The sequence below is a fragment of the Rhipicephalus sanguineus genome, chromosome 5, assembly GCF_013339695.2.
Source record: "Rhipicephalus sanguineus isolate Rsan-2018 chromosome 5, BIME_Rsan_1.4, whole genome shotgun sequence".
NCBI lineage: Eukaryota > Metazoa > Arthropoda > Arachnida > Ixodida > Ixodidae > Rhipicephalus > Rhipicephalus sanguineus.
Window position 1 is genome coordinate 81230807 of NC_051180.1, and position 27290 is coordinate 81258096.

Consider the following 27290-nt stretch of genomic DNA (forward strand, 5'->3'; position numbering starts at 1 on the left):
GTTTTCAAATCGCGATATAGTATGCACAAACATTTATTTCCATCGAAAGAACTTGCATATGGTCGATTCCACGAAAGATCAAAAAATGGTGTATACTTGATGTTCCCGATTTTCCTGATAATTTTGTATGTTGTGCACACATGACCGCACAGCACGAAATCGCAGTTCGTTTTCAAATAAAAAATTTTTTCAACACAGGAAAATTCTGCAAGCGTCGCCGGTTGACGACGACCATTTTACGAAGAGTGCGTTTTCGTAAATTCGGAACCATGCTGGCAGCTACTGAAGCCATATATTACAAATATCTTTCTTTTTAGCGGAAGTAGAAGTAAAGAGGAAATAGCTCTTATCATTTCATGGAATTCTGAGCAAATTAAGTATTTTTAAAAATTCACGAAAGACGCTGCGTTTTTGAAAATCAGTCAAATTTGGGATGCTATGGCTACTTCTGTTGAACACCTTAGCTTGTTCATATTTGCAGTATGAATAGGCCTTTATGTGAATAATGAACCTCTGCATTTGTATTTCTCTAATAATTTTCAAAGTACAGTCGACTCTCGTTAATACGAAGTTCACGGGGACCGCGAAAAACTTCGAATTAAGCGGAATTCCAATTAACCACAATGAACGAAAAATACATTTATTTCAAAGCAGTTTATGAGAAAAAATCTGTGATTGCCGTTTGCTTCTGTTTGCTGAATCTTGCAGCAGAAAGCAAGACCTGCAGGCTGTATATGTGCCTGAGTGCTTCCTCGGCGTTGCTCTCAGCAGTGAAAAACCGCTGCGCGAGGGCAAGGCCTGCGGCTACATCAGCAGCCCGCGGCAGTGGCTCACTTGCGGCGTCGTCGTCGTCAACCTCAGTTTCGTGACTAGGCTCGCTGGGCCGAACCATCTCCACGATCTCAGCGTCCGACAGTGCACCGCACGTTTCTACCGAACTGTCAGTGGCAACGTACTCCTCGAAAGGGACGTCGCCGAGAGCTGGCAGGAGACCGTCGACGTCAAGCTCAATTGTGTCTTCTTCCCCCACTGTACAAGACGCGTCATCATCTGCACCACTTGGAATGAAGCCGCACGCCCTAAAGCAGTTCGCAATGGTTTCATCCTTTACGCGACCCCACGCTCGCGCCAGCATATGGATAGCACTGAGAAGGCTCACCTCATACTGACATGCATTGTCCATACACAACAGCATCCGCTCAAGAAGATGCTTCCTGTACAGTACTTTCACGTTTTTGATGATCCCCTGGTCCAGTGGTTGTAACACCGATGGTGTTCGCTGGCAGGTAGGCGACACGTATTGCACTCAAGGGCGGCACATTCATGTGTGCACTGCATGGTCCACAAGGAGCACTACATTGCGTTTAGATAACGCGAACTTGCGATCCAATTTTGTCAGTCAATCCTTGAATAGGTCTGCGGTCATCCACGCTTTCCTGTTAGACGCGTAGTCGACAGGCAGCGTTTTCACGCCCTTGAAACATCTAGGCTTAGCAGCTTTGCCTATCACGAGCAGGCGACATCGCTCAGTGCCCGTCATGTTCGCCGCTATAAGCACCGACACTCTTTCTTTGCTACGCTTCCCTCCAGCACAGTCATCGTCCTTAAAGGTCAGCGTCTTCTCGGGCAACATTCTGTAAAAAAGTGCTGTCTCGTCGGCATTGAAGATATCTTCCGGCCGATATTCTCCCAAGTATTTGCGAAGCTGATTTTCCCTCCACGTAGCACAGTTGCAGCGTTGACGGCAGCCCTTTCCCCGTTCACGCTTTTAAACACCATGTCGTGGCGTTGCTTGAACCGTGTGAGCCACCCATCGGACGAAGCAAAGTTCTCGATGCCTAGCATAATCGCAAGCGATGGCGCTTTCGCTGCAACGATATCGCCGCTGAGAGGAAGTCTGTTGCTTCGAGCCTCCCGAATCCACATGAGCAGCGCTTGCTCTAACTCCGGGTGGGCGCCGGTGCGCATTCTCTTGCGAGGACATCTTGAACTGGAATGCGTCCAGTACCGAGCGCTTGTTCTTCAGGATGTTAGACAGGGTATTAGGCTTGATGCCGTATTTCCGCGCAATATCTTGCTTGGCGGTGCCTCCTTGTTCAACTTCTTTCAAATTTTGACTTTCGTCGCCAAGTCAGGCGTCCGATAAGGCCCGCGAGTTGCCATAGTAAATGCACGTGGAGCTTCGTCGCACGTGGAAACGCTGAGTCCGCACACGACCGTAACGAGATCAACAATGAGGCCCGGAACCGGAACCGCCGGAGCAGCCGCTCCGTGATCTGGGGCGCTGCATGCAACTGCGATGCCATCAGCTGACGCTTTGAGCTGCGGCGCTGTGGTCAACTGCGATGCCCTTGGGTGCCCGTCGCACACGCATTGTTGCTTAGCACTTCAAAAATAGGAAATTTAACAAACATTACGATTTCCTCCGGGAATTCGATTGAAAATAAATTCGAATTAACCGAAATTTCAGACCTCTAGCTTCCAATTACCGAGAATTTCTTCCTGTTGAACTGCATGCAAAACTGACGGGACCCCCACTCCACTTCCAATTAACCGATAATTCCAATTAAGCGACTTCGAATTATCGGGAGTCGACTGTATTAAATTTTCATGCTCGAAACACCAAAAAGACAAAAGTGCTCCTCGATTCAAAAATCTATAATAAAAAAACCCCAATCTCAATTTTGTTCAAAGTCCCCCAAAATGTTCTCAAAGGACTGCAGAATTATATCATGAAAAAACATGTTGCATCATTTTTATTAGAACAACAGCAGAAAATGTCAAACATTGTGTTTCCAGAGCGTGGCAGCTACTGCATAAAGGACATCTCTAGTAACAAGAAAATACAGTAACACGTCTTTTTTCTTCTCTAAGCTTCGCTAAACAACAGTATTTATCTATTGTCGGAAAGTGGGAACTGTTCTGCAAAGAAAAAGATCGTTCGAATTAAATGCATTGCGACACACTTATTTCCTCGTCGACGGCAGCACGGACATTTTCATTCCTCTGGATAATTTTTTTTTTTTTGAGTAAATGCGCTTATATAAAAGCAACAAAGCTAAACGCGATATTTGTGTAGCTGAGTCGATCATGCATTGTAAGAATGTGAGAAATCGCAAATGGCGACAGTGGTGAACGGCGAGTACTGCAGTGCAACATAAGCACAGCAGCCACACATGGTTTGCCAGGCTTTGTCGCTCTGCACGAGAAAATGCTGGGGTGTCGATTACATTGGTTACACGATACATTTTTCACCGCTCGTCGCTCTCCCGCCCGGTCTCTGGATCCGCACCGTGCGGATCGTGTGGCGGATCGAGTGCCCGCGCTACAAGCACTCGTGTAAACAGAGTAGCATGCGTTACACGGACGGGTGCAAAGGGCAGCTCCATAGACGCCTGCCTGAGCAGACGACAGCCGATTTCATGCTGTGCAGTCATATGTGCACAACATACAAAATTATCAGGAAAATCGGAAACATCAAGTATAAACCGTTTTTTGATCATTCGTGGAATCGACCATGTGTCTTTCTGAAACACACGCGAACGAACCACTAAAAGATGGCGACTGCCGCGAACGCATGCATTAAAGCTTCGCTTGAGGCAACTGAAAATTAAGTGCCAAAGTCGCTCCACCATAGTCATAAGCGAATGACAGGTATGCTGAAACGCTTCGTGCATTTTTACGACTTTATTGAATCTAGTGCTGCGATAGCTGCATACCTTTTGAGCTGTGTAGTCGCTATCGATGATCACATCGATGGTGATTGTGGTTTCGTGCGCAATGGTTGCGGCAAATAGTAGTTTTTTTCAATCTGTATGCGTTAGTTATGCTGGCCGCACACGTGCCTTCGGAACTGCGTCGTTGCTGTGATCGCGTCTACCACGGTTTTGTCTGCAGCGGTTGCGGCAAGCAGCATTGCATTGACTCGGTCAGCGTTGGATGCACCTGTACTTTTCAGCTTCGTTGTCACCGTACATAATTGCGTTGAAAGCGACTGCAGGTTCATCCACAGCGGCTGTGGCAAACTATAAGCACAATTTCAACTTGGTGTGCACTGGCCGCGTGTACTTACGGAGCTTCCAGAGCAGTCATGCTGTCTGCTGCATGACTGTTTCGGTACCCCAAGTTCGTATCACCCGTCGCAAAGCAGGAAAGTGTTCGGAACATTCCAATTTTTGGCCCATTGGACACAATGAAATTCGGACGGGGAATTTCACGAATTCGTATTGGACCGAATTTCGTATGGGCTGGGTTAGCATCACCGAGATTGTACTGTACATCTTGCCACTTGGAAAAGGAACTCATTCGTTGATACTTTCTGCATGTCCTGATTATCTCCCTATTCTTGTTTGCATTGTTCACCATGTCTAATGCTAGCCAACTAGACCAATATTCTTCTCGCTAGCATCCTAGCTATGTTAAAAAAATTATGAGCACTTCAAAGCTTTAATTGCCCCTTAAAGCTTTCCATGCTTGAAAACAGTTGTACTTCAAGCTCATCTTTTTGTTCTTTGGAGGCAGAAACTAGTGCAGGCTTTATGAAGCCCTATCTGGGGTATGTCTCATACCCTTGACTTGGAATATGAATCTAAAAAAGACTGGTGCTATTCTATTCGAGAATTTGCAATTAAATACTCTGAAAGGTTAACTTCTCTCAAAATATGAAGGATAATAATGCATATGCGTATACAGTAGAACCCCGCTGATACGTTTTTGAAGGGACCGTAGGAAATAAACGTAAGAGACGGGAAACGTAAGAGCCGAAAAACAGGAAAAACGGCGAAATATTTAGTGGTACAGAATTTTATTTCAATTCTTACGAGCAGCACGAAAATTGGCGTGCTCAGCCGCAATCTAGTTGATGGATAGAAACGTGGAGCTTAGGACGGCCTCATCCATAGAAATGTAATCAACGTATGTGATTCTTTTAACACCAACAGCTGTAGGCATGAAAGAACTAAGCACACGCAATCACGACCGGCGCGGCGAGTCCGACCGCGAACCGCACGCACGACCGTGCGAGCTCCAACCAGCTCGAACTCCTCCCGCTCTCCGACAAATAACGATGATGATGAGTCTACGCCAACGCGATGGCAGAAGTGAATGCCAATCTCGAAGGCCTTGCTTTCGCATGCAATTACGTCATACACGCCATGTTTGTGCAATACAAATCTCAAAGGCTATGCTTTTGTCAATAGTAAATGCCAATCTCGAAGGCCTTGCTTTCGCGAGCAGTTACGTCATAGACGCCATCTTTGCAATTTGAATCTCGAAGGCCATGCTTTTGTTTGCATCAATTGAAAGATTCTGTTGCTTGCGCCTCTCATGCGGCTAATATTACGGTCAAACGAGGCCAAGCTGCGTGAAAATGCACCATGGCGGCTCTCTTTGGTAGTCACTCGGTCGGCTCCGAGTGCACTTCGCGACGTATCATACGGGAACGGTCCGACAGTTACGACGTAACAGCGGGGTTCCCAATACATTGTATCCTATGGGAGCTATGCCGGGACCGGCGGAAAACGACGTAACAGCCGGGAAAACGCAGCAGTGAGGAACGTAACAGCGGGGTTCTACTGTACTAATATTCTTCAGAGAAACACTGATGTGGGCAAAAACTGTTCCGAATCATTTTGCCGCAGGAGAGCTGTGGTCGTTGCACAGTGGCGCCGGTTCCCGAGTTGACACGCAAAGCCATGGTGTACCAAATCACAGAAACGTAGCAGTTATTGTTACAACCTCCTTGGCTAACCTGACTTCAAATTTAAAATGGCACTGCATGCGTGTTTAAAAAAAATAATGTAAAAACTGCATTGATTTTGTGGCTCCACAGATTTTATCCACGTACTACTCGAGAATTACTTTGGTTAGAGATGGAAAAAAAAGAATTCATTCCAGTCTGTGAATGTGAACGACCGTTGAAGCTGTGTAGCACAGGGCACAGAGGCAACACAGAATTTTCATTAAATGTACAGAAAGGTACAGAAAGTCGCTTTTGAATTTAGCATGTGCTCCTTTAGGTTTGGTATTTGAGCAGCATGCGTCTTTTTGCCACATTCATTTCGTGACATTTCCGTGGACCAGTGGTGGGTGCTGGGTTTTGCCGCAATTTCTGTGGCACATACCAGTGGTAGGATTTTTCTGTTTGCAGGGTCCACGGAGTTGCAACTGGCGTAGTTACTCCTTATATTTGAATAGCCTTCTTAAACTTTTTTTACATGCTGGATGGCTGCAGGTGGACTTCAGCCGAGATGTTGACACGGATGGCGTCAAGAGCACAAAGGTGGTGCGACGTGTGTTGTTCAACAGGAACAACCCTTATCCGCAAAAGAAGGTCATGACTTTCTCCCGCTACACGACGGACTTCGACTTCGACGTCAACTACGGAGACCTTAGCTTCCTGCCCAACGAAGAGCTGGGGTAAGGCTCTTCTGTCTGCTTTTGCTGCTTTTGTTTGAACTGCTGTTTTGAGCTGATGGCTGTTGCCTGAAGCCAGGGTGTGTACAGCAGAACCATGTTATAGCGAAGTCTCAACACCATGATAGCTTTGTTTTATGAAATGTTCATTATAACCATCTACAGTGCAGACCACTTATAACGTAACCGCATATAGTGCAGGACCGGTTATAATGCGGTCTTTTTAGACTCCCGTTTACCCTCCCATAGAACCGCATGTATACGCATACCGCTTATTGTGCAGTCCCCCAAGATGAAATACCGTTTATAATGCGGTTGCGGGAAAATATTTCTGAAAAACGCAGTAGCGAGTGCGGTTCTCAAAGGAGGTACGCCGCTGGGGAGGGAGCGACGAGGTCGTTACGAAGGGCGAGGGCACGCACAGTGAACGAACGAGGGGCGGAGGGAGGAAAAAGACCGCGGCAGCGCTGTGCGGGCTCGCCGAGTGGGGAAGGATGGTGGTTGCCTAGGCGACGGAGTAGCCTTTGCACCGGCGGCGGCAAGGCCCCGTGTCAAGCGCGTTCCGCGTGGAACGTACGATCGCGTCCTCACCAAGTGCGCTTTTCCTGTCGGGAAAAGCGTCGTCGTTATCACACTTGCTAGAGATATCGCGTTTGGTACCTCGTCCGCAAATTGAAAAGTTATGCGGCTTCATGACGCGAGCTTTCGCCTTTTCTGCCAGTGCGCGGACTTAAACGAGCTTGGCGAGCTTTTGTCGCCGTTGATCTCCCGGCCGCTAACACTAACTTCATATCACGCGCGCTGTTCTTGTGTTAGTGCCTGAGTGCGATTTTTTCGACGTCCGACCTTCATGTTGTCGTGGTCAAACTTCCCGCGACAACATGCCGAACCGCAGGCTAGGCCTAATCAGCGTTGGTTGCTTTTCGGTAGCAGTCGCGGGCGATAAAAGTTGCGGTTTGGGGCAAAATCAACGAAAATTTTTTCCGATGGCTGCACTTGAAGGGAAGGGAATCATATCGTTAATGAAAACGAAGGTATGGTTGGCACAAGCAACTCTCGAATGGTGGTTTCGGATTCGATTGCGATGTCTTGGACATCGCGTGCGCGCCCGTGAAATCGAACGATCGGTACCGCGCTCAGCAAATTTCGGTCGCGATTCGACATGGTTTCTGTGTAATGCGCATACCTCGAGGTGGCCTGAAACGTAGTCGGCGAATTTCCGCGATGGCACTTTGTTTTGTTTGCTTTTTTTCCCCTTGTTCATTTCGTTGGCAATGCGGGTACGTCTTTGGCGGTTAATTTTTGAACATTCGGAGATTTAAGTGGTTGTAAGCGCCCCAAATCGCATATGTCGATTATCGGACACGCGAGGCTACATGCTCAACATGTGTTGCGCAAGTGCAGCCTTTGAAGAAGGTTGTTTTGGTTATAGTGCGGTACCGCTTATAGTGCGGATATTCGCGACTCCGGCAACTTACGTTATATAAGCGGTCTATACTGTATTAGTTACACGGTAAGAGTGACGTGGCAATTTCAGTTACTTTGTTTTACTATCAGTGTTTGCTATACTAAGGTTCTGCTACATATGGATTTCTATGTCCTTTCTTCATTTTTGGCATTTTCTTTGGCTCTTGCATAGTGAATTCATTTTATTCAAAATTATTGCACAATACTGGGGCCACAGACAAAAGGCATTCTGATGAAAGACTTCATGTCTAGGCTTGTGCGAATAGGAAATTTTAGGCACGAAGTGAATTCGAAGCGAATAGTGATTTAGTAGAATAACTTCGAATCAAATTCGAATAGTATATGTCACATATATAAAAAAATATGAGCATATTTGCCATGACCTAACTAACCTGCACAATATTTTTTTAATATTGAAACAAGGCATGTGCAAATGTAATTCTTTTTGGTTCAAAGGAAGTGGAAGCAACTTTGAATAGTAGCAGCATATGACTTTCGGTAGAATGCAAGCGATAACGTGTAAAATATGTTACGTTTTAAAATTTACTATACTTGGAGCACATAAGCCGTTATAACAAGCTTTTAAACTTGAGAAATTATTAGAGCTGTGCGAATAGCAAAATTTTGGGTGCGAAGCGAATTCGAATAATAAAGATTGAGTGCGAATCGAATCGAATAATTTTCGAATAATTTTCGAATATTTCACAAACATTTTTCGAATAATTTGAAGTGAAATTACAGAAAAAGTTGCAAAGAATCCCTAAGTGTGTTCTTGTGAGTTCGACTGTAACGGAGCTTGAAAGGCAGCTTTGCCGCAATACGGGGGTGTGATGAGGTGAAGCATGTTGAAAATCTAGGGACCACTTTCAAACTTTGTCTCTTGGCTAAGTTCGACCGTAACGGAGCTTGAAAGGCAGCTTTGCCGCAGTACGAGAGTGTTATGAGGTGAAGCATATTAAAAATCTGAAGGGGTCACTTTTAATTGGACGTTGACTGCATTTGTCTTTGGGTAGTTCGAATAGTAAAATTTCAGTGCGAATCGAATCGAATAGCAAACACTATTCGAAAAATATTCGAAATTTCGAATATTCGCACACCCCTAGAAATTATGAATCGATGTGAGGGTAATATCTTCATTTAACCTTGAAGTGGGACTTCGTGGCAGTGTGGATATTCCCTGGAATGGTGCATTCACGGTATAGACCCTTTTCATAAATACGCCACCTGACGGTGGGCTTTTCGTCAGTTTCGCTTCGCAAAGGAGCGTGGGATAGCCAGCGCCATCGTGAGGGCATGGAAAGCGAGCCGTCAAATGCGTGGGTGCTGTGATGTTTGTGTTGGCGGCTAGTTCTTCGTGTGACCCGCTGAAATCTCACCGTTTACGTGCTTGAACGAGCTCTTAGTACTCTCCGTTGGTCTTTCTGAGGCGCTTCCGCTGCACAATGAGCAACATTTTGTACCCTTCAACGGGTTGGACGAGCAGATTGGCTCGATTTCCGCGGTTGCGGGACCGTGACCACAGCCAACTCGCGTACGCGCCCGGACCGGGAAAAAAAAAACGCTCGCCGAAGCTGCAAACTTTTCACCGAAAGCTACAAACTTCTCACCGAAGGAAAGGAAGGACGTCACTGTGAAAATCCTGTCTGCCGCAAGCCTCACCACGCAATTATTTTCCGGACGCCACGGGTTGGGTATATTTGTATGCTGTGGTGTAGCCAGGGGGCACACCGGGCCCGTGCCCCCCCCCCTCCCGAAATTTTTTTTTTGCCATGGCACACAGAGCACAAAATGACACTCGACCACATCTGCTTGCTCGGCCCCCACTTGTGATCAAGGTGGTGCCACCCCCCCCCTCCCCGATACAATTTTCTGCTACGCCCCTGTTTGTACTAAAAAAATGTTGACACGTGGCTTACGATATGCGAGTACTGTCGCTACTAAATTAACGGTACGCAACTTCATTTTTATTTTTATGGCTGGCCTTACGAACCCTCGCAGTATTTCGGCACAAACAATCTATCGCAATTCAGCGCATGCAGGCACTCGGTAGAAGACTATTCATTCGTAAAAGCAAGGCTACACATGGCGCTGTGAAATAAGCACGGTCGTTTCTGTAGCGCGTTTACAAAAAAGCGCCCTTCCGCACGTCCGTTTGACGTGACGTACGGAGAGAGAGCACGTGCGCTCGTTGTTCAAGTTTTATCGCGTACCTTATCGTTGTTCTCGTCGCGATATCCTCGATGGTGGCACATGGGAACGCAGCACGTCTGCACCATTGCAGCACGCCTTCTCTACGAAAAACGTTGACGACTGTTCACGATTAGGCGGTGCTGAAATGTCACGCACAGGTACGTTGCCGAAGCCTGCGTCGTCTGCTGCGGTGCCCTCACAATGGCGGCAGACTGTAGTTTGCGTGCGCGGCGCTAGGGGCGCCCTTTTTCGAAAAGGGTCTATAGCACCCTTACACTGCAGTGAAACAACCTTTACAGGTGTGTTACATGCGGATTAATATACACCTATTCGTTCATTTAATTTCCAAAAATTTCCCCGCAGGGGCGTCTGCGCAAGCAGGCGTTTGGTGTGTAGCGACACCACGGACCCGAGCTAACGGGGGGTTTCGATCCCTCCCACGCCTCGCCGTGCGTGGCTTTGCCGTGTCCGGGGAAAAGGGGATCCTGGGGGTTGAGCCGACGCCGGGTGATTGGACCTTTAAGGCCCCCCGGCAGAGGCAACACACCCCTTTGGCCCCGGCTTCACGTAGACGGCACCCCTGGGCTGACCCACCCAGGGGAAATCGGCAGTCGCCTTTTCCTGTCTCTCTCTGCCCTCTTCTTCGTCTTTCTCTGCCACATTTATTCTTTCCTGTCTACTTCTCTTTTCTGGTTACTTCTGATTCTTCCTGGCGGCGAGGGTTAACCCTGTGTGGTCCTCCAACCTTGGGTTACCATATTCGGTTATAGTAATAATGTACAGCTGGCAGGGCAGGGCGTGCTACACCACAGCCTCTGTCGTGTCCCCTCGTTGGGCTCGATGGTGGGTGGCTGGCATTGTTACCGAACACACAACTTATTCATGGGCTCACCTAACACTTTCTCAACAGATCGTCCCCATAAAAGGGGGCGCAACGAGGCAACCGTACAGTTCCTTTCGAAGAAAGAAGACTCCTTTCCAAAGTACCATGTGATACACTATGAAAGCACAGAGAAGAAAGCGCGAAACATTTCACCGTTTCTTGTTTCGAAGTGCCTCACTGACACCATCGGAAGTGGCTACAAGGCCACCAAGATGGCAAGTGGGGACCTTCTAGTCGAGGTAAAAGACAAGTCGCAATTCCAAAAACTGACAAAACTTGTAGCGTTTGGGGACAAACCCATCACCGTCACCGCCCACAGAACCATGAACACAGTGAAAGGTGTCGTCTCGGACGACGACCTAATGGATCTCACCGACAGTGACCTCTTGGCGGGCTGGAAAGACGAGAATGTCATACAAGTACAGCGCATCAAAATCCGAAGAGAAAACAAAGAAACTCCTACCAAGCACATAATAGTCACCTTCGGCTCTTGCACACTACCAGAAGAAATAGTAACCGGCTATCTCAAACTCCCTGTCAGACCCTACATTCCGAATCCACGGTGCTGCTTCAAGTGCCAAAGATTCGGACATGCTTCACAGAGTTGCCGTGGGCAACTTACCTGTGCACGATGTGGTACAACGGGACATTCCACAGACGATGACTGCAAAGCCGAATTCCACTGCGCTAACTGCGATGGGGAACACCCGGCGTATTCCCGATCATGCACAGCATGGAAAAAAGAAAAAGAAATTATCACTATCAAAGTCAAACACAACATCAGTTTCCGAGAAGCTAGGCATCGTGTCTCTCCCTACTTCCCAAGGAAATCTTTTGCCGAAGTGGTGCAACAGGGGGCAGCACCGCGACGGCATCAGGCGGCCGCCCAAGGTACGTGCAGCGTGCTGGAGCGACCGTCACTCGCCCCCAGGGCGGGAGCAGCCAAGGCTGCCCTGCCCCCACTCAACACGGCCCCGCTAGAGGCCTCGACATGCACTGGCATGAGCCAGTGCAGAAGGCAGACGGTGGGGGCCTCGTCGACCTCGGCTACAGTTGCGCCGAAGGCTTCGTCCTCTGAGACGAAGCCCAGAAGGCGCACGGATCGCTCGTTAGAGCGACTGTCCGACGCCTCCTCGGAGGCAATGGACACCACCGCAAGCCAGTCGCTACAGGCAATACCTAAGGAGCGGCGAGCCTCGCTCGACCGCTCCAAAAAAGAGAAAACCCTAATTACAGGGCCTCAAAAAGGCCCTGTAAAATAAACGAATTTGCTTCTCCATAACCTCAAAGGTTATGGTTCCTTTCGTTACAACCAGAATATCTTCAGACATGTCACCTCAAGCTTCCGCATCTTTCATTCGCTTCTAACTTCCTTTTTGTCAACTCTTATTTTCAAGATGGCTTTTATTATGCATTGGAATTGTAGGGGACTCCTCCATAACATAGGTGACGTAAAAGATTCGCTAAATAGATTTTCTCCAATGGCCATGTGTTTGCAGGAGACGAACCTGGGAGAAAAACACACAAACTTTCTTAAAACTTTCACTGTAGTGCGGCGCGACCGCGTTCACGCTAGCCGGTTGTCTGGCGGTGTGGCAGTCATTGTCAAAAGTGGTATTGCAGCACGAGAGGTCACAGTCAACAGTCACATTGAGGTCGTGGCTGTCACTATTTTAGCTCACAAAACTGTCACCATATGTTCCGTTTACATTCCTCCACATACGCATTTTACTGTTAAGGATTTAGAGCACATTCTGGACCAACTGCCTGAACCATTTGTTATAGCAGGGGATTTTAATTCGCACGGAACGCTCTGGGGAAGCAGTGCAACCGACATCAGAGGACAAATCCTCGAAGATTTTATCCTCAGCAATGACATATGTCTTTTAAATACTGGTAGCGTCACCTACTGCTCCCCAAGCATAGGAGCTACGAGTTGCTTGGATACAGCACTGTGCTCGCCGTCTTTATTTTGTGACTGTAAATGGAGCGTAATCGATAATGTTTACGGCAGTGACCACATGCCCGCTATCATAAAATTAACGCAAACTCTCCCTACTACCACATCTAGACCACCTCGGTGGAAACTACATCTGGCAGACTGGGCACTATTCACAGAAAAAGCAGCCCTAGAAATAGAGGTGCTTCACGGGTTAAGCATAGATGAGATGAATGAGACAATCACCACCTGCATACTCGCAGCAGCCGAACAAACTATCCCACAATCCTCCGGCGTCTTAAATAAAAAACTTAAACCCTGGTGGACAAAGGAGTGCACACAGGCTAAGAAAGTGCAAAACAAAGCCTGGGGTACTTTTCGTAGATACCCTACACAGGACAACCTCCTATCATTTAAAAAGGCAAGGGCAAAGGCCAGATTTATCCGCAGGCAGGCTGAAAAAATACGTCTCATCTATAAACAGCTCCATCACATCTAAAAGAATGTGGGATGAGGTGCACAAGTTTAACGGCAACTATAGTTCATATACCATCCCCATTCTCTCAACTCCGAGCATCCAGACAACTTTAGAAGAACAGGCAGACCTATTGGCGCAGCACTTTTGCACTATTTCGAGCTCAGCCAACTATTCGACAGCCCTCCTAAAACATAAACAGTCTATGGAAAAACAAAAACTTCCCACAACAGGTTTTAAGGACAAATCATACAACGCCCCCTTAACCCTTCAGGAAACGAACAGTGTACTTTCTCAGGGCAAGAAAACAGCACCTGGTCCAGACAGAATACATTACCACATGCTCGCTCATTTGTCCCAGGAAGCGGTGAAGACACTGTTGTACTTCTTCAACGCTATCTGGGAGACTGGAAGAATGCCAAAAAATTGGAAAAAAGCTAATATCATTCCATTTCTGAAAGCTGGAAAAGATCCTACACTACCAACCAGCTACAGGCCCATAGCACTCACAAGTTGCATAGCAAAATCCTACGAGAGCATCATTAACGTTAGGCTAACATACGTCCTCGAAACCGATAGCTTATTAAATGTCCATCAGTGTGGTTACAAGAAAGGATGTTCGACTACCGACCACCTCGTCCGCCTGGAAGACATTGTAAGAGAAGCCTTTTTGTACAAGCAGCACTGCCTAGCTGTATTTTTCGATCTTGAAAAGGCATATGACACAACTTGGAAGTATGGAATCTTACGAGACCTGGCGGATCTAGGAATCCGCGGAAGGATGCTCAACTGCTTGTCCGACTTTCTATCAGACCGAACGTTTCAAGTTCGTTTAGGCTCAACGCTTTCACGTCCATTTACTCAAGAAAACGGTGTGCCTCAGGGCTGTGTCTTAAGCACAACCCTCTTTGTCGTCAAAATGAACTCTGTGAACCAGGTCATACCCTCCACTCTTATGCACTCACTTTATGTTGATGACCTCCAAATAGCATGCAGGTCACCTAACATGGCGACGTGCGAACGGCAGACTCAAATCGCACTAAACAGGCTAATCCAATGGGCTAACAAAAACGGCTTCCGCTTTTCAGAAGAAAAGACTGTCGCCGTGGTGTTCTCTCACAAACGAGGCTTGCAACCAGACCCCGTCCTTAAATTAAACGAAACATCATTGCCAGTAAAACAGGAACAAAAGTTTCTGGGGGTCGTATTCGATAAGAAGCTCAACTTTCTCTCACACATTAATAATCTGAAAGTTAAAGCCAATAAGGCCCTCAATGTCCTCAAAGTCTTGTCTCGGAAGCGGTGGGGTTCCGACCGGAAATGCCTCCTACACATCTATCGCTCGTTGATACGTAGTAAACTAGACTACGGTAGTATTATCTATGGCTCAGCAAGAGGCTCGTACCTCAAGCGCCTAGATCCTGACCACAACAAAGGGCTACGCTTAGCAACAGGTGCCTACCGGACCTCGCCCATTCCCAGCTTGTACTGCGAAAGCAACGAACCGTCGTTGGAATACAGAAGAACGCAACTGATGTTTACATACGCCCTCAAAGTTCGTTCTTCACCAGACCATATATGTTACAACATTATCACACGCTCTGACCAACGACTACACTACATAAACAAGCCAAACGCCATTAGACCACTAGCACTTAGATTTGAAGAAAAACTTCGCGCCCTGAATGTTCCTGATGAAGCTCTCTCCGTCGCAAGAAGACCAGCCAGATTAGCTCCCTGGAGTGACTTCTCCAAATATCTTGATTTCTCACTAACACATCTTAAAAAACAACATACCCCACGTGAACATATACTGCAGGAATTCCGCACGCTACAAGAAAAGTACCACACTTACAAAGAATTTTATACTGATGGTTCGAAGACGTCTGCGTATGTTGGAAGCAGCGTGATAGGAGGAACATGCGAGCAGGTAGCAAGGCTACCACATTTTGTCTCCATCTACACCGCAGAGTGCCATGCCTTATGGATGGCAGTACGGAATATCATAAGCTCAAAACACAAGAAAGCAGTCATTTTTGCAGACTCTTTAAGTGCTCTCAGAGCCTTAAATTCAATATCTCAGTATGAGCCCTTTATTGGTGATATTTTAAACATGTTATCTCATCTCACCGACGACCATACCATACACTTCTGTTGGGTCCCGAGTCACGTTGGGATCCCAGGCAATGAAAGGGCGGACCAACTCGCAGCAACGGCAAAAGAGCTACGTGTTTCAAAAATCAATGTACCAGTTAGGGATGGAATTAAAGCAGTTCGCCGGGCCATCACCTCTCATTGGCAGCAAGAATGGAAATCGCAACAAAACAACAAACTTCGCCTAATAAAACCTGTCCTTGATGAGTGGAAGACTTGCTTTCATCAAGAGCGTTTTATCGAAGTAGTACTGTGCCGACTTCGAATAGGCCATACACACGTCACACATAATTATCTACTTGCAGATAACGAACCAGCAGCATGTGATAAATGCAATGAGCAACTAACAGTTGTACACATTTTAATAGCATGCCCACATATGGAACCGTTAAGACAAAAACATTTTCAAATCTTTTATAAGTTGAAAATTCCATTTCATCCAATGTTAATCTTAGGAGATAACCCGTTAATACCCCTGGCTAATGTATTCAGCTTTTTAGATGAAGCAAAATTGCTAAATAAACTTTAATTACGACAAACTATGCCACCTCTACCAGACCAGCAAAACTCATGCGAACTGTAGCACGGCCTCTCCGGAGAGACCCTTGCTGCAGCAGGAATTTAAACTAAGGCACTTGCCTCCCGGCCCTTGGGTATAAGGGCGCTGGCAGGGCAGTAGTGCTAGGTGAACTCCTTCACGGTTTTAACAAGATAGTCACGCGCAGCAACCATACACAGTGACCACCCCACGCATCAGGTTCACAATTTTAGAGTATGTGTGTATATATATATATATATATATATATATATATATATATATATATATATATATGTATATATATATATACATCTTACGCTCTTACGCAACTAGCTCTCTTAGGCCTCTCTACAGCCAGACTACACCATTCATTATATCCCATGTGTCACCGCCTAGCACACATTTCATAGTCAGGGCCATAGTGTTGTTCACTATAGTGTTTTTGTTCTCTCCCCACCATGTGTCTGGCGCAGCATAGCCTTAGTCGCTCTTGCGCCATAAAACTCAACTGAACAACAATTTCCAAAAATTTAAATTCTAATCGAAGTGAATTCGAATACCGTAATATTCATTAGAATATTCGAAGTGCTCGAATATTCGCACAAGCCTATTAATGTCTTATACAGTAGTATCGCCATGGCTATGAAACATTCATTTTTCCATCTTGTCGCTTGACTGTTAATGTGTTAGCGGTAATGTAGCAGGTGCATGTAGCTATAATGACTGCAGTGTAATTTCTTGGTGTGGAAGATACTTTCTTGTGATCTGCCTGAGATTTTAAAAAACAGACAAGACACTAAAGCATGATCTTTGTTTCCTGGTTATTTCTAGTTTCATTCTGGTTTGGTACATGCTGTGCTGTATGCTGCGAGAGTTTTGTGTAGGAGTACTCGTAAACGTCAAGAGCCTGTTCCCCTCCTTTTCTCTCACAGCAACTTTGGATCGCTGAACATCAGCAAAGTGTCGCTGACTGGAGTGGCAGAAGCGATTCAGAAGCATGCCGACAGTGCTGAGCCCAAGGGCATCAAAGCTCACTTTAGGCTAGATGAGAGTGGCCTGCTTCACCTAGACTCTGTAAGTGCTTTTTTGCTTTCACACAGAACGGAGCTGTGATTTCCTGTAGCAAAGGGTATAGGAACCCCTTTTGTGAATCTCTAGTAACTGCGGTTTTTAACTCCTTTGCTAATTTAAATGGTGTTACGTGACTGGATGTTGTGTATACTCGCGGACAACTTTTCTTGGCAATGAAGGAAAGGCTACGGGGGCGGAGCTACTGCACATGTGCTGCTCCACCAAGTAGTCTGGTTCGGCGCGCGTTTTGAATTTAGTTTTGGTTTCTGAACCTTCCGTATCTCCTGCGACGGCCATTTGATTATTTGAGCGGTCGTCACAGGCTTAAACAGCCATTTGTTAGTGAAATTCATCGCAAGCTCCCTCAACGAGCCGTTGGAAAAGCTGGAGGGTGACGAGAACTCGCCCGAAGACAAAGACGCCATTTTGACTGTGAGGTGCACGTAAAAGGTGCGATGTTTTCACAGGTTCAAAAACGCAAAATGACACCGCATCAAGCAAAACAAATATGAATATCTCCTTGGTGCACGCTGACCCTCTTTTCAAACAGCGCCCCGTAGAAAATAAGTGATGTTGTTTTCTTTTTATTCTCGCGCAGAAAACACAGATGCAACTGTGGGACTACAATCTTCAGCGGTAGCACACGCGTAGTTCGGCTCTCTAGCCTTCCCTTCATTGCCAGGAAAAGTTGTCTGCGAGTATAGTCTTATTTTCAGCATATACGGTGTTCGTGTGACAGCATTTTATGTGAGCTATGGTGTTGTGTAACTAGAGTGTATTTTGTGTTGTTTTTCGTACTGCTATGTGAACGGACTTCGTGAATATGTGGTAATCTTTATGGCTTCACTGATTTGCACCAGCTCTCCCTAGGTGGTCTTTTATGTAATTTTTTTTTCATTGCTGGGATTTTCATGAACTCTGTTATCTGTGAAAAGGAATAACTGACGCCATATAAAAGCGCTAACATCTCCTAAACAACAACAACAACAACAACATAATAATAATAATAATAATAATAATAATAATAATAATAATAATAATAATAATAATAATAATAATAATAAAAAACTCCTGGCTGTGTTTACAGCAAACTCCTGTGACGATGAACTCTGTCGAGCTGAACTCTTAGATATTATCAACAATGTACAGTCATGGCCACGTCTGTGTAGAGCGTGTGAGCAGCCAGTTTTTGCTCTGCTGGGCAGTTTTGGGCTCTGACGGGGTGTGTCAGGAGCATGCGCAGCCTAGTGGTCAGGCTGACCACGTCAGAGCCCGAAACTGCCTCAAGGTGTCGCCCCGCAGAGCAAAAACCAGCTGCTCGCGCGCTCTATACAGACGTGGCCGTGGCTGTACAAAAATTTTGTTGGTTTTCCATAGATGTCGATAAAAAAGAAAGAAAAAAAGAAAGCTTGGTGCGAATTGCATCATGCTCAATACAAAGTGCCACGTGGCCGCCAGTATTTGGCCTCTCTGAATTTCTTAATTCTGTTATCTGGCTAGTTCTGGTCCTTATAGGAGGTAGAAAACATCGTGTCAGTACATGTGGCCATGACGAAATCCAGGAGGCTCTGCCAGGACAAAATTGCCCTGTCAGAACTGTCCTGGCGTCCAAGTAAAAACGAAGTCGTCCTCATGTGTGATGGCACAACGTTTTATGCAACTGTGGCAAGCACCCATGGCAGGTTCAGTCAAGTAGAGCGAGAGTGCCTGAAACCACCATTTTCAATTGTGCAGGGCCAAATAAATTCTCTCTTTGTAATTGCCTTCCCATTGTAAACGTATTTCATTCTCTATTTTCAAGTAGCTGATGTTTCGATATAGCTGGCATATTGTTGTTTCTTTTTGAGAGACATTTGTGATAAGACGAACACATTTTAATGGCCTTTTTTAGTTTGTCAGGAAGTGTGTGTACACTTATTATTAAAAAAAAATGCATCTATATTGAGGCATGCCTTGTAACTTCTGCCATGAACAATAACCTGTGCATACGGTCCAGTGGCAGCTTCACATGCCTGTTGCTAACCCTCTGGGATTTAGGTGGTTTTCATCCGAACAGTTGAAGAAAAAAAAATGTTGAAGGGGAATTCAATTAGAGTTGAAAGAACCGAAGGAATTATAGTCATATTTCTTTTTTTTTATTATTTCTTACTTTTAGAAGTGAGGTATACAGTAAAACCTCGGTGATACGAATCTCGCGGGGTTGCCAAAAATATTCGTATCATCCGAAATTTGTATCACCAGAAAACATGCAAAATCACTCTGCGACAAAAGAAAGCTGGCATCAGTTTTCATTTATTGTTTCTCATGGCCGTGACAACGTCATGAAGCGCTCTGAAGAAATTCCAGTAAAGTTTTGAAACGTGAATGATCATACTCGTACTCGTAAACATACGCTGCTTGTGCGTGTGATGAACAAGGTGTGATGTGACCCGTGACAGCTACTAGCCCCTTCTTAGTCTTAGTATGCTTTTCCGCATGACAACTGAGTACTGCGACGAAAGTGACTTAAGGAGCACTTTGCACGCGATATATGAAGGCCAGAAAATTTGTCAACCGCTGTCCTTTGTTTTGACTCTTTTGTTATCGCGTTGGTGTTGGGGATGTTTTTCGGGATATCTACGGCCGTGCCCGCACAATCGGGAGGTTTGCTAAAAAATCTCGAGTCTCCGGTGCGAATTGGAGAGTTGACAGGTGTGCGCGCCCTCAACAACCGTGCATGTTGACGTTGCGAGGCGCAGCTCCTTCGCCAAGACCGTCCTCTTTCGGCCCTCGTCCACCTTTAACGGGTGTCTGATTGCGAGGACATGGCTTGCATCGGCGGGGCAGGCATGTGCAAACACTGTACAACGATGCTGCCTCAAGCACAGCAGCACCCGTCAGCGCGTTAAAAAAAAAATGCGACGCCAACGTCATCTGTAATCTAACCACGAAGGCACACAAACGCGCATTAAGGCTTTCGAGATTCTCGTGCACAATCTCAGAGGCTACGACGCGCCACTGATGGCCAAATTGATGGCGCGGCGTGCTGCCCGCGCTTGGGTTCCTGCGGCCGCGCAATTGGCGCGTCTTCCACGACAGTGCGGGCAGCACCTGTTCGTACCTGCGCGGTAACGTACGTTCGTATCAAATGTCACGGGGTGAAAATTGATTCGTAACAACCGTACTCCATTACATTGCAAGCTAAAGGGTCTTGGCCAGGACTACAGAAAAATTCGTATCACCCCGAAATTCGTACGAGCGGTGATCGTATCACCGGGGTTCTACTGTATTGAATGCTTTCATAATACTAGCGAACACACACAAGGACTACACAGAAAGACACAGGACAACCACTAGATATACTATTTGACCTTTGAGGCCATCTCTCTTTTTTTTTTTTTTTTTTTGCTAATATTCATGTTCGATACAGTAGAACCCCGCTGTTACGTTCCCGGCTGTTACGTTTTCCCGGCTGTTACGTCGTTTTCCGCCGGTCCCGGCATAGCTCCCATAGGATACAATGTATTGGGAACCCCGCTGTTACGTCGTAACTGTCGGACCGTTCCCGTATGATACGTCGCGAAGTGCGCCCGGAGCCGACCGAGTGACTACCAAAGAGAGCGGCCATGGCGCATTTTCACGCAGCTTGGCCTCGTTTGACTGTAATATTAGCCGCATGAGAGGCGCAAGCAACAGAATCTTTCAATTGATGCAAACAAAAGCATGGCCTTCGAGATTCAAATTGCAAAGATGGCGTCTATGACGTAACTGCTCGCGAAAGCAAGGCCTTCGAGATTGGCATTTACTATTGACAAAAGCATAGCCTCTGAGATTTGCATTGCACAAACATGGCGTGTATGACGTAATTGCTTGCGAAAGCAAGGCCTTCGAGATTGGCATTCACTTCTGCCATCGCGTTGGCGTAGACTCATCATCATCGTTATTTGCCGGAGAACGGGAGGAGTTCGAGCTGGTTGGAGCTCGCATGGTCGTGCGTGCGGTTCGCGGTCGGACTCGCCGCGCCGGTCGTGATTGCGTGTGCTTAGTTCTTTCATGCCTACAGCTGTTGGTGTTAAAAAAATCACATACGTTGATTACATTTCTGTGGATAAGGCCGTCCTAAGCTCCGCGTTTCTATCCATCGACTAGATCGCGGCTGAGCGCGCCAATTTTCGTGCTGCTCATAAGAATTGAAATAAAATTCTGTACCACTAAATATTTTGCCGTTTTTCCTGTTTTTCGGCTGTTACGTTTCCCGTCTCTTACGTTTATTTCCTACGGTCCCTTCAAAAACGTATCAGCGGGGTTCTACTGTATTAGAAAATTTAACTATTTCAACGTCCCTGTTTATGAAGATATGCTGTTCTGAAGGAGCTATTGCTCTGCTTGACGATGCTTACTTCTTGTGATTCTGCAGGCATTTAGCAAGGGGGGACATTAGGATTGCTAACTTTTCTTGCACTTGATTTATTGTGTTGCATCTTTGCTTGCTGTCATGCTCAGCTGCACCCTCAATTTCATGAAATGGAGCACACATTAGCAATGCTTTAGGTTTTGTTTCCTTGCACCTTGTCCTCCCTCTTGGTGTTTGTGTGCGATCATCGTGCGGTGACCTATGTGTTTATATAACAAAGTTAAGTTCATATCATAGCTGTGTTGATCTTCTGAAGTTTTGCCAAGATCTTGTTTTGTAGTTCAACTCGTTAAGGACATCATGTGTTGATACGCACTTGCTTGGATTGTCTAGCAGACTGTGTGATTGCATAACATCAGCTTTTAGTTTGTACCAATGACGCAAGAAAATACTGTTAGTAAATGTTTATGGAGTATGTAATGTCATCGTGGAGTTTCAATGCCAACAGAGAGGCAGTAAGTGCAATACTGTATTTTTCAATATTAATAATAATAATAATTATTAGGCTTTTACGTCCCAAAATCACGATACGATTTTAGGGACGCCGAAGTGAAGGGCATTGGAAAGTTTGATCATTTGGTGTTCTTTAAAGGGATACTGAACAAAAATTTGAAAAAGCTACGAAAACACTTGCATTCGACTCGGACGACACGACTGTTCCTATAAACAGCGTTTATTTCGCATAATTTCGAGCAGTTGGCCGCATTTTTAGTGGATTGTGAGAGCGCGGCGGCTGCACACCAGTGCGCTTGTTGACGGCCGTGACGTCGAATGCTCCAGCTAGAGGGGGGCAACCGGCACGCTCTCTCCTGCCCTGCCACTTCCCTTTCTCCACCTCTCCACTCAAGAACACCTTCCCGACCGTGAGAACACGTTTTGAGAGAGACGCGCGGCAGCGGGTGGCGGCTTGCGATGTTGATTGGTAAGCGATTTTGCAGCGAGCACGGTTGGCGAGTCAGTATCCGCCGAGTTTCGCGTCACTTCCTCCCCAGTTCGCGGCGCAGCCGCTAGACGCGCCAATTTACGAAAAATACATTAAATTCATTATTTTCTGCTAGTCTCTGGCTGAAATGAAGGTTGTTTCAACAAATTTCAGCACCCAATCTTTCAATTGGGCCATTTATCTTGGCGGCGAAAATTTTGTTCAGTATCCCTTTGACGTGCACCCAAATCTAAGTGCACAGGCCTCGAGCATTTCGCCTCCATTGAAATACGGCTGCGATGGCCGGGATTCGATCTATTTTTCAATGGGGGTATTCAGATAAACACACAGGTCAACGCATATTTTGCATGCCCATGTCACGTTTGCCTGCTTTGCTTGTCTGCTTTGCTTGCCTTCTGTGCTTCCTCGAGCATTCTTACATACAAGTTAAGATCATCTGTTGGCTGGTTTGCATGAAATATAAAAACTAGAAAGAAATGCTTTGGGGATGATAGGGCAAGGAGCAAACAATGAGGAGGACGCATTGAAGGTATGCAAACGAAGCGGATAAAGTTTCGCCACACTTGGCACTACCCGCGAGCACGCGGTACCTTCGCTGCTTACGCTTTCACCATTTCTTCATGCACAGGTCAGTTACCTTTTCGACAAAAAGATTCCGATTCCTGGAGCTTCGAAGCAAAAGGTTGTTAAGAAAGACCCACCGCCTGCTCCCAAGCCGGTAAATTGTTTGCGTGTGTGTGTGTGAAGAGGCAGCGCAATCTTTAGGGACATGCTTACCGCTCGGTGATGAAGACGTCAAGTGCATTTTCGTACATTGAAGACAAAGTTGCAGGTGTGATTGTCTTGGAAGTAACAGTTCCATTTCTATTGGGGCGGAAAATGAATATGTCTTAGTACACATAAGTTACACAACATTTTTGCTGCCATTGCAGCTAAATTTACATAAAATGAATACTCAAATCAGAGTTCACAACACTGTCAGTTTTTGCGAGCTAGGAACGTAAGGCAGTTTTATTGTTTTTTTTATCACTACCATCTCTGATGCCTGTATTGGGTGTGATTGGAAGGCGTCACTTCAGAGTACCCTTATAGCATCGTCAATTAAATCTACTTCAGTCGGGAATTGCAAATGAAACAATGCTTCGTGCAAGGCTAGCATGCTTGCAAGTGTCTGTTGCCAACAAGCTCTCTCTGCATTGCTCATGGTTAACTTGTGTGAAGGCAGTGGCAGTTTGCTAGAATTCCACCACTACTGCTTCTCAGCGTTCCTCCGGTTCTTTGTGTAGTACTCCTTAATTGCACGTATGATCAATCTAGTTACACTTAAATTCCACTTGGTCCTCTGGCATTTCAAGGTATAAGAAACCGTGCTAATTTTTGTTTTAGAAAATTGTTATAATACGAGGTGCACCTGCCACTAAACTGAACATTCAGTGCTCTGTGCTGTAGGTCTGAGAAGATTCTGTTGCATGCCATATTTTCTTGTACACTTTACTACTCGTATCTATTCCAGTACAGTCTTCTCACGCTTGCCATTTGCCTGGTATTGTTGCGCGTTACCTGCAACTAGTAACAGCACAGGTGTGATGATGCTTGCAATGAATATGTTACACTGGATTGTTGCGCATTCGTGGCGTAGTTCTGTCCTCCATGGAATTAATGGCATTATAATTATGGGGCAAGAAATCTCTCGGTGAATGTGACATTTGCCTCGTTGGTGTTACCATAGCACAGTAGACCAGAAATAATTCTTGCAGCGCAAGCCTTGCAACACCATGCCAAAAATTGTGCGAAAGGCATGAGTGCATATGTGTGCTTGTGTTCTTTTCTTTATAAGTGCGTTAATTTTTTCATCTTCACGATGCAACAATTTTTTTCTCGACATATCTTAATCTGTTGGCTTCGTGTATTTCTCACATAACCTCTTGACACATCTGTTTTAGGCGGAGAAGGTTTGGCTAAATGAGGCATAAATAAATATTTATGGAAGGTTGTGTGCTATTATAGTATTAAAGGAGTGCTGACACGAAATATAAATTTTTTCAGCTGGTGGCTATAAATAAAAACATGGGTGTCGAGAACCCTAAGAAGAGTGCCATAGTGCCTGGGAATGCACTGAATATATTTTTAATACCACTACCTGAAGAAAAGCATGTTTGGTTTCGTTATCAAGGAGGGCAGCTTTGCAGTGACGTGTCAACACGTCTGATGTCACAGGAAGACTGCAACTTGCGAAATACTAGCACCAACTCTGTCACTTGCTGTCAGTAGCACTTGGTTCACATAAACAACGATGAGTGAATTGTCGTTCAGTGACTGCGACAGCGATTTCTGCGATTTAGGCTGCAAGCAGGATGCAGACTTCGCAAACCCAGTGAGTTGTGTTGACTCGTCGTGATAATGTCCATTGTGGTGGGGCTGGCTTGCAAATGCCGGGTGACGAAAACTTGATTTTGGAGTAAAATATTTTATAAGTGTTGTCTGGCTCCGGTGTGTGGAGATCATTGATAGTGCATATCATGGAAACGAAAAATGTCCCTCTTGGGGTGCCTTAAAATCGTCTCTACTTCTTCAACATATACCGAAACCAGTCTACTTGAAAAAAACATTTGTAATTAGTCTACCTAAACCCTAATTACATAGGTTTATCAAACTTTAACTGACACTTTTCCTTCGGCTCCTTCATCAGGGGCGACTTGTAAGAGGCAGTCTGATATGTGAATTTTTTAAAACTTCTTTGGAATAATGTAGGTCGCTCATTGCATCAAGTAGCGTTTATGCTCTTAATCACTAGACCATGCTGTTAATTGTGGCTTTATTGCCATTTTGTTTTAAGAGTAACTTTCTGAATTTGTTTGTCTATTAAGTGACACCACCAAATGAGTAGACTTCTTTCCCCCACTCCATCAGTTACTCATTGGTTCACTTTGCTGTGGGGTTTACAGGCCGAGGCAACCTTTGAGAAGACTGTGGAGGAAGTGGTTCCTCCTGCCGAGGAGTCGACACTGTCACGACTAGGAAGCACCCTGGGAAAACTGTTTTCTGGAAGTTCAGACGAGCCTGCAAAGGTGAGCAATTGTAAAATGCTGCTGTCACCTGCTGTGGCAGCCCAGTGGCCATAGCATTGTGTTGCTATAAAAAAGAAGAGCATGAGGGCACGGGTTTGAGTTCCAGCCATGGTGGCTGCATTTTTATGGGAATGAAATGTGAAAAGGCCTGTGTACTGGCACTTGGTCGCTCAGTCTTACCATGGTTAGTCCGCCGGCTGGGCTACCTGTGCGTGTGCTTTAGCGCAAACGACAAGCTGAATCTGATCATCCAGTAGATACAGCTAGACGGCAGGCTGCGATATCTCCAGCAAAGGCAAAGTTGCCTGCTGAAACACCGGAGCAAAGGGAGGCCAGATTGGTGCGTTGTAGAGAAGTTTGCCAAGCTCGGAAGCGTGCCAAGATCAAAGCTACTGCAGCCACCGTCATTCAGCAATTCGAACTACAACAAGAAGCTTAACTTCAATAAAACACTGTGTGCATAGTCATTGTGAAATCAAGCTAAACATACCTTTTGCTTGTGATAACTAGGTTTTGTTATACTAAAACTTCAGCCAATTTTTCCTCTGTGTGCATCCTAACTATACCTTGGTTTTGGCACGTAAAGCTGAAGAATTGAATTTAACTCTGTGTCAGTGAGTAGACGCTTGTATCTGTGACGTGGCTTCTATCTTTGTCTCATGCATGCGGAAATTTTGTTCTGTGCAGGAGGAGGTTGGCCAGGAAGCAGACAACAGTACTGCACAGGCCCATGAGAACACCACTGCCAACCATGATAGCGAGAACAGAACACAGGTAAAGTACTTGGTGCATCGGGTTTGCCTCTGACTTGTTCGGATTTTGTGGGCAGTGCCTAGTCCATTTGGTGCTGGATCTATGCAGTGCGACGCACATCTTAAGAGTAATTGTTTTATCTTTGTCGCTGTACATTGCAAAGACTGATGATGTGTTCTTTAGGAAGATGTTGGGAAAAAAATTAGATCGTGGTGTCATTTCACTGATGGCCAAGATTTCTAGAGATGCAAATTTGAGGGAATTGGTGGTGCCCCTTGTCAAGTTAACCTTTTTGCCACCATGGACTAGTGATTAAGGAGTTGAGTCCTTTAAATTTCACTGTGACAAATATTTTTGAATTCTCGTATACAGTCTGCTTTCCTTAATTTTACGACTTGGCGAAAGTTTGAGATATCCAGAGTTGAAAAAAAACATGGTCATAAACATAATAGTTAGTCCTATCAGAGCACACATGCACAAAAGCAGCATGAATTATAAAGGCGTGAGCGTCTGTTGGCTTCTCTCTTCACATTCATTTGATGAGCCTATGCATTCAATTAATAAATAACGTTCATCTGTCCCTGGAAAGCCAAAAAGTTAGAAATAACTGAAACCTTTGTTTGACCGTTGACTGTTTGACTTCAGCTAATAAGCTTTGAAATGTGTTGAGAAGCAAATCCTATTTTGAAATTCGTTTGAATTAATGTTGGAACTGGTGTTTGAATTCTTGCTAGGCTTCAGCAGTCTTCTTGCTGAGGATTATGTCTTAAAGGAGTGGTGACAGAAAATTTGTGAACCTCTGTTTTTTGCTCTTAATCAATGGCTACTGACTCGATAATAGCGGCAACGAAACTCATTTGCCCCAGCGCGAGAATAATGTTTAATTATATGCTCGTATGTTACGACCGGAGGCAGTTTCGATTTCGAAGAGCACTCGGTAGCCCCGTGACGTAGATGGTCTACTTGGTAAACAAGACCGCAAGAACCAGTGACGTCAATGGC

The 27290-nt window shown here is 45.7% G+C and overlaps 1 protein-coding gene across 2 annotated transcripts in view; it reads left to right on the plus strand.

Moving 5' to 3' along the window:
* Nucleotides 1–27290, plus strand: part of LOC119393846 (hypoxia up-regulated protein 1) — a 65079-nt gene that overhangs the window by 10554 nt on the left and 27235 nt on the right. Inside the window, exons 12-16 of one of the 2 annotated variants that reach the window (XM_049416394.1) lie at nt 6233–6417; nt 16993–17134; nt 23096–23185; nt 25413–25535; nt 26223–26309. In XM_049416394.1, the coding sequence (XP_049272351.1) occupies nt 6233–6417; nt 16993–17134; nt 23096–23185; nt 25413–25535; nt 26223–26309 (627 nt within the window). The remainder of the gene's footprint in view (nt 1–6232; nt 6418–16992; nt 17135–23095; nt 23186–25412; nt 25536–26222; nt 26310–27290) is intronic. The other variant, XM_037661026.2, reaches the window with a different exon arrangement.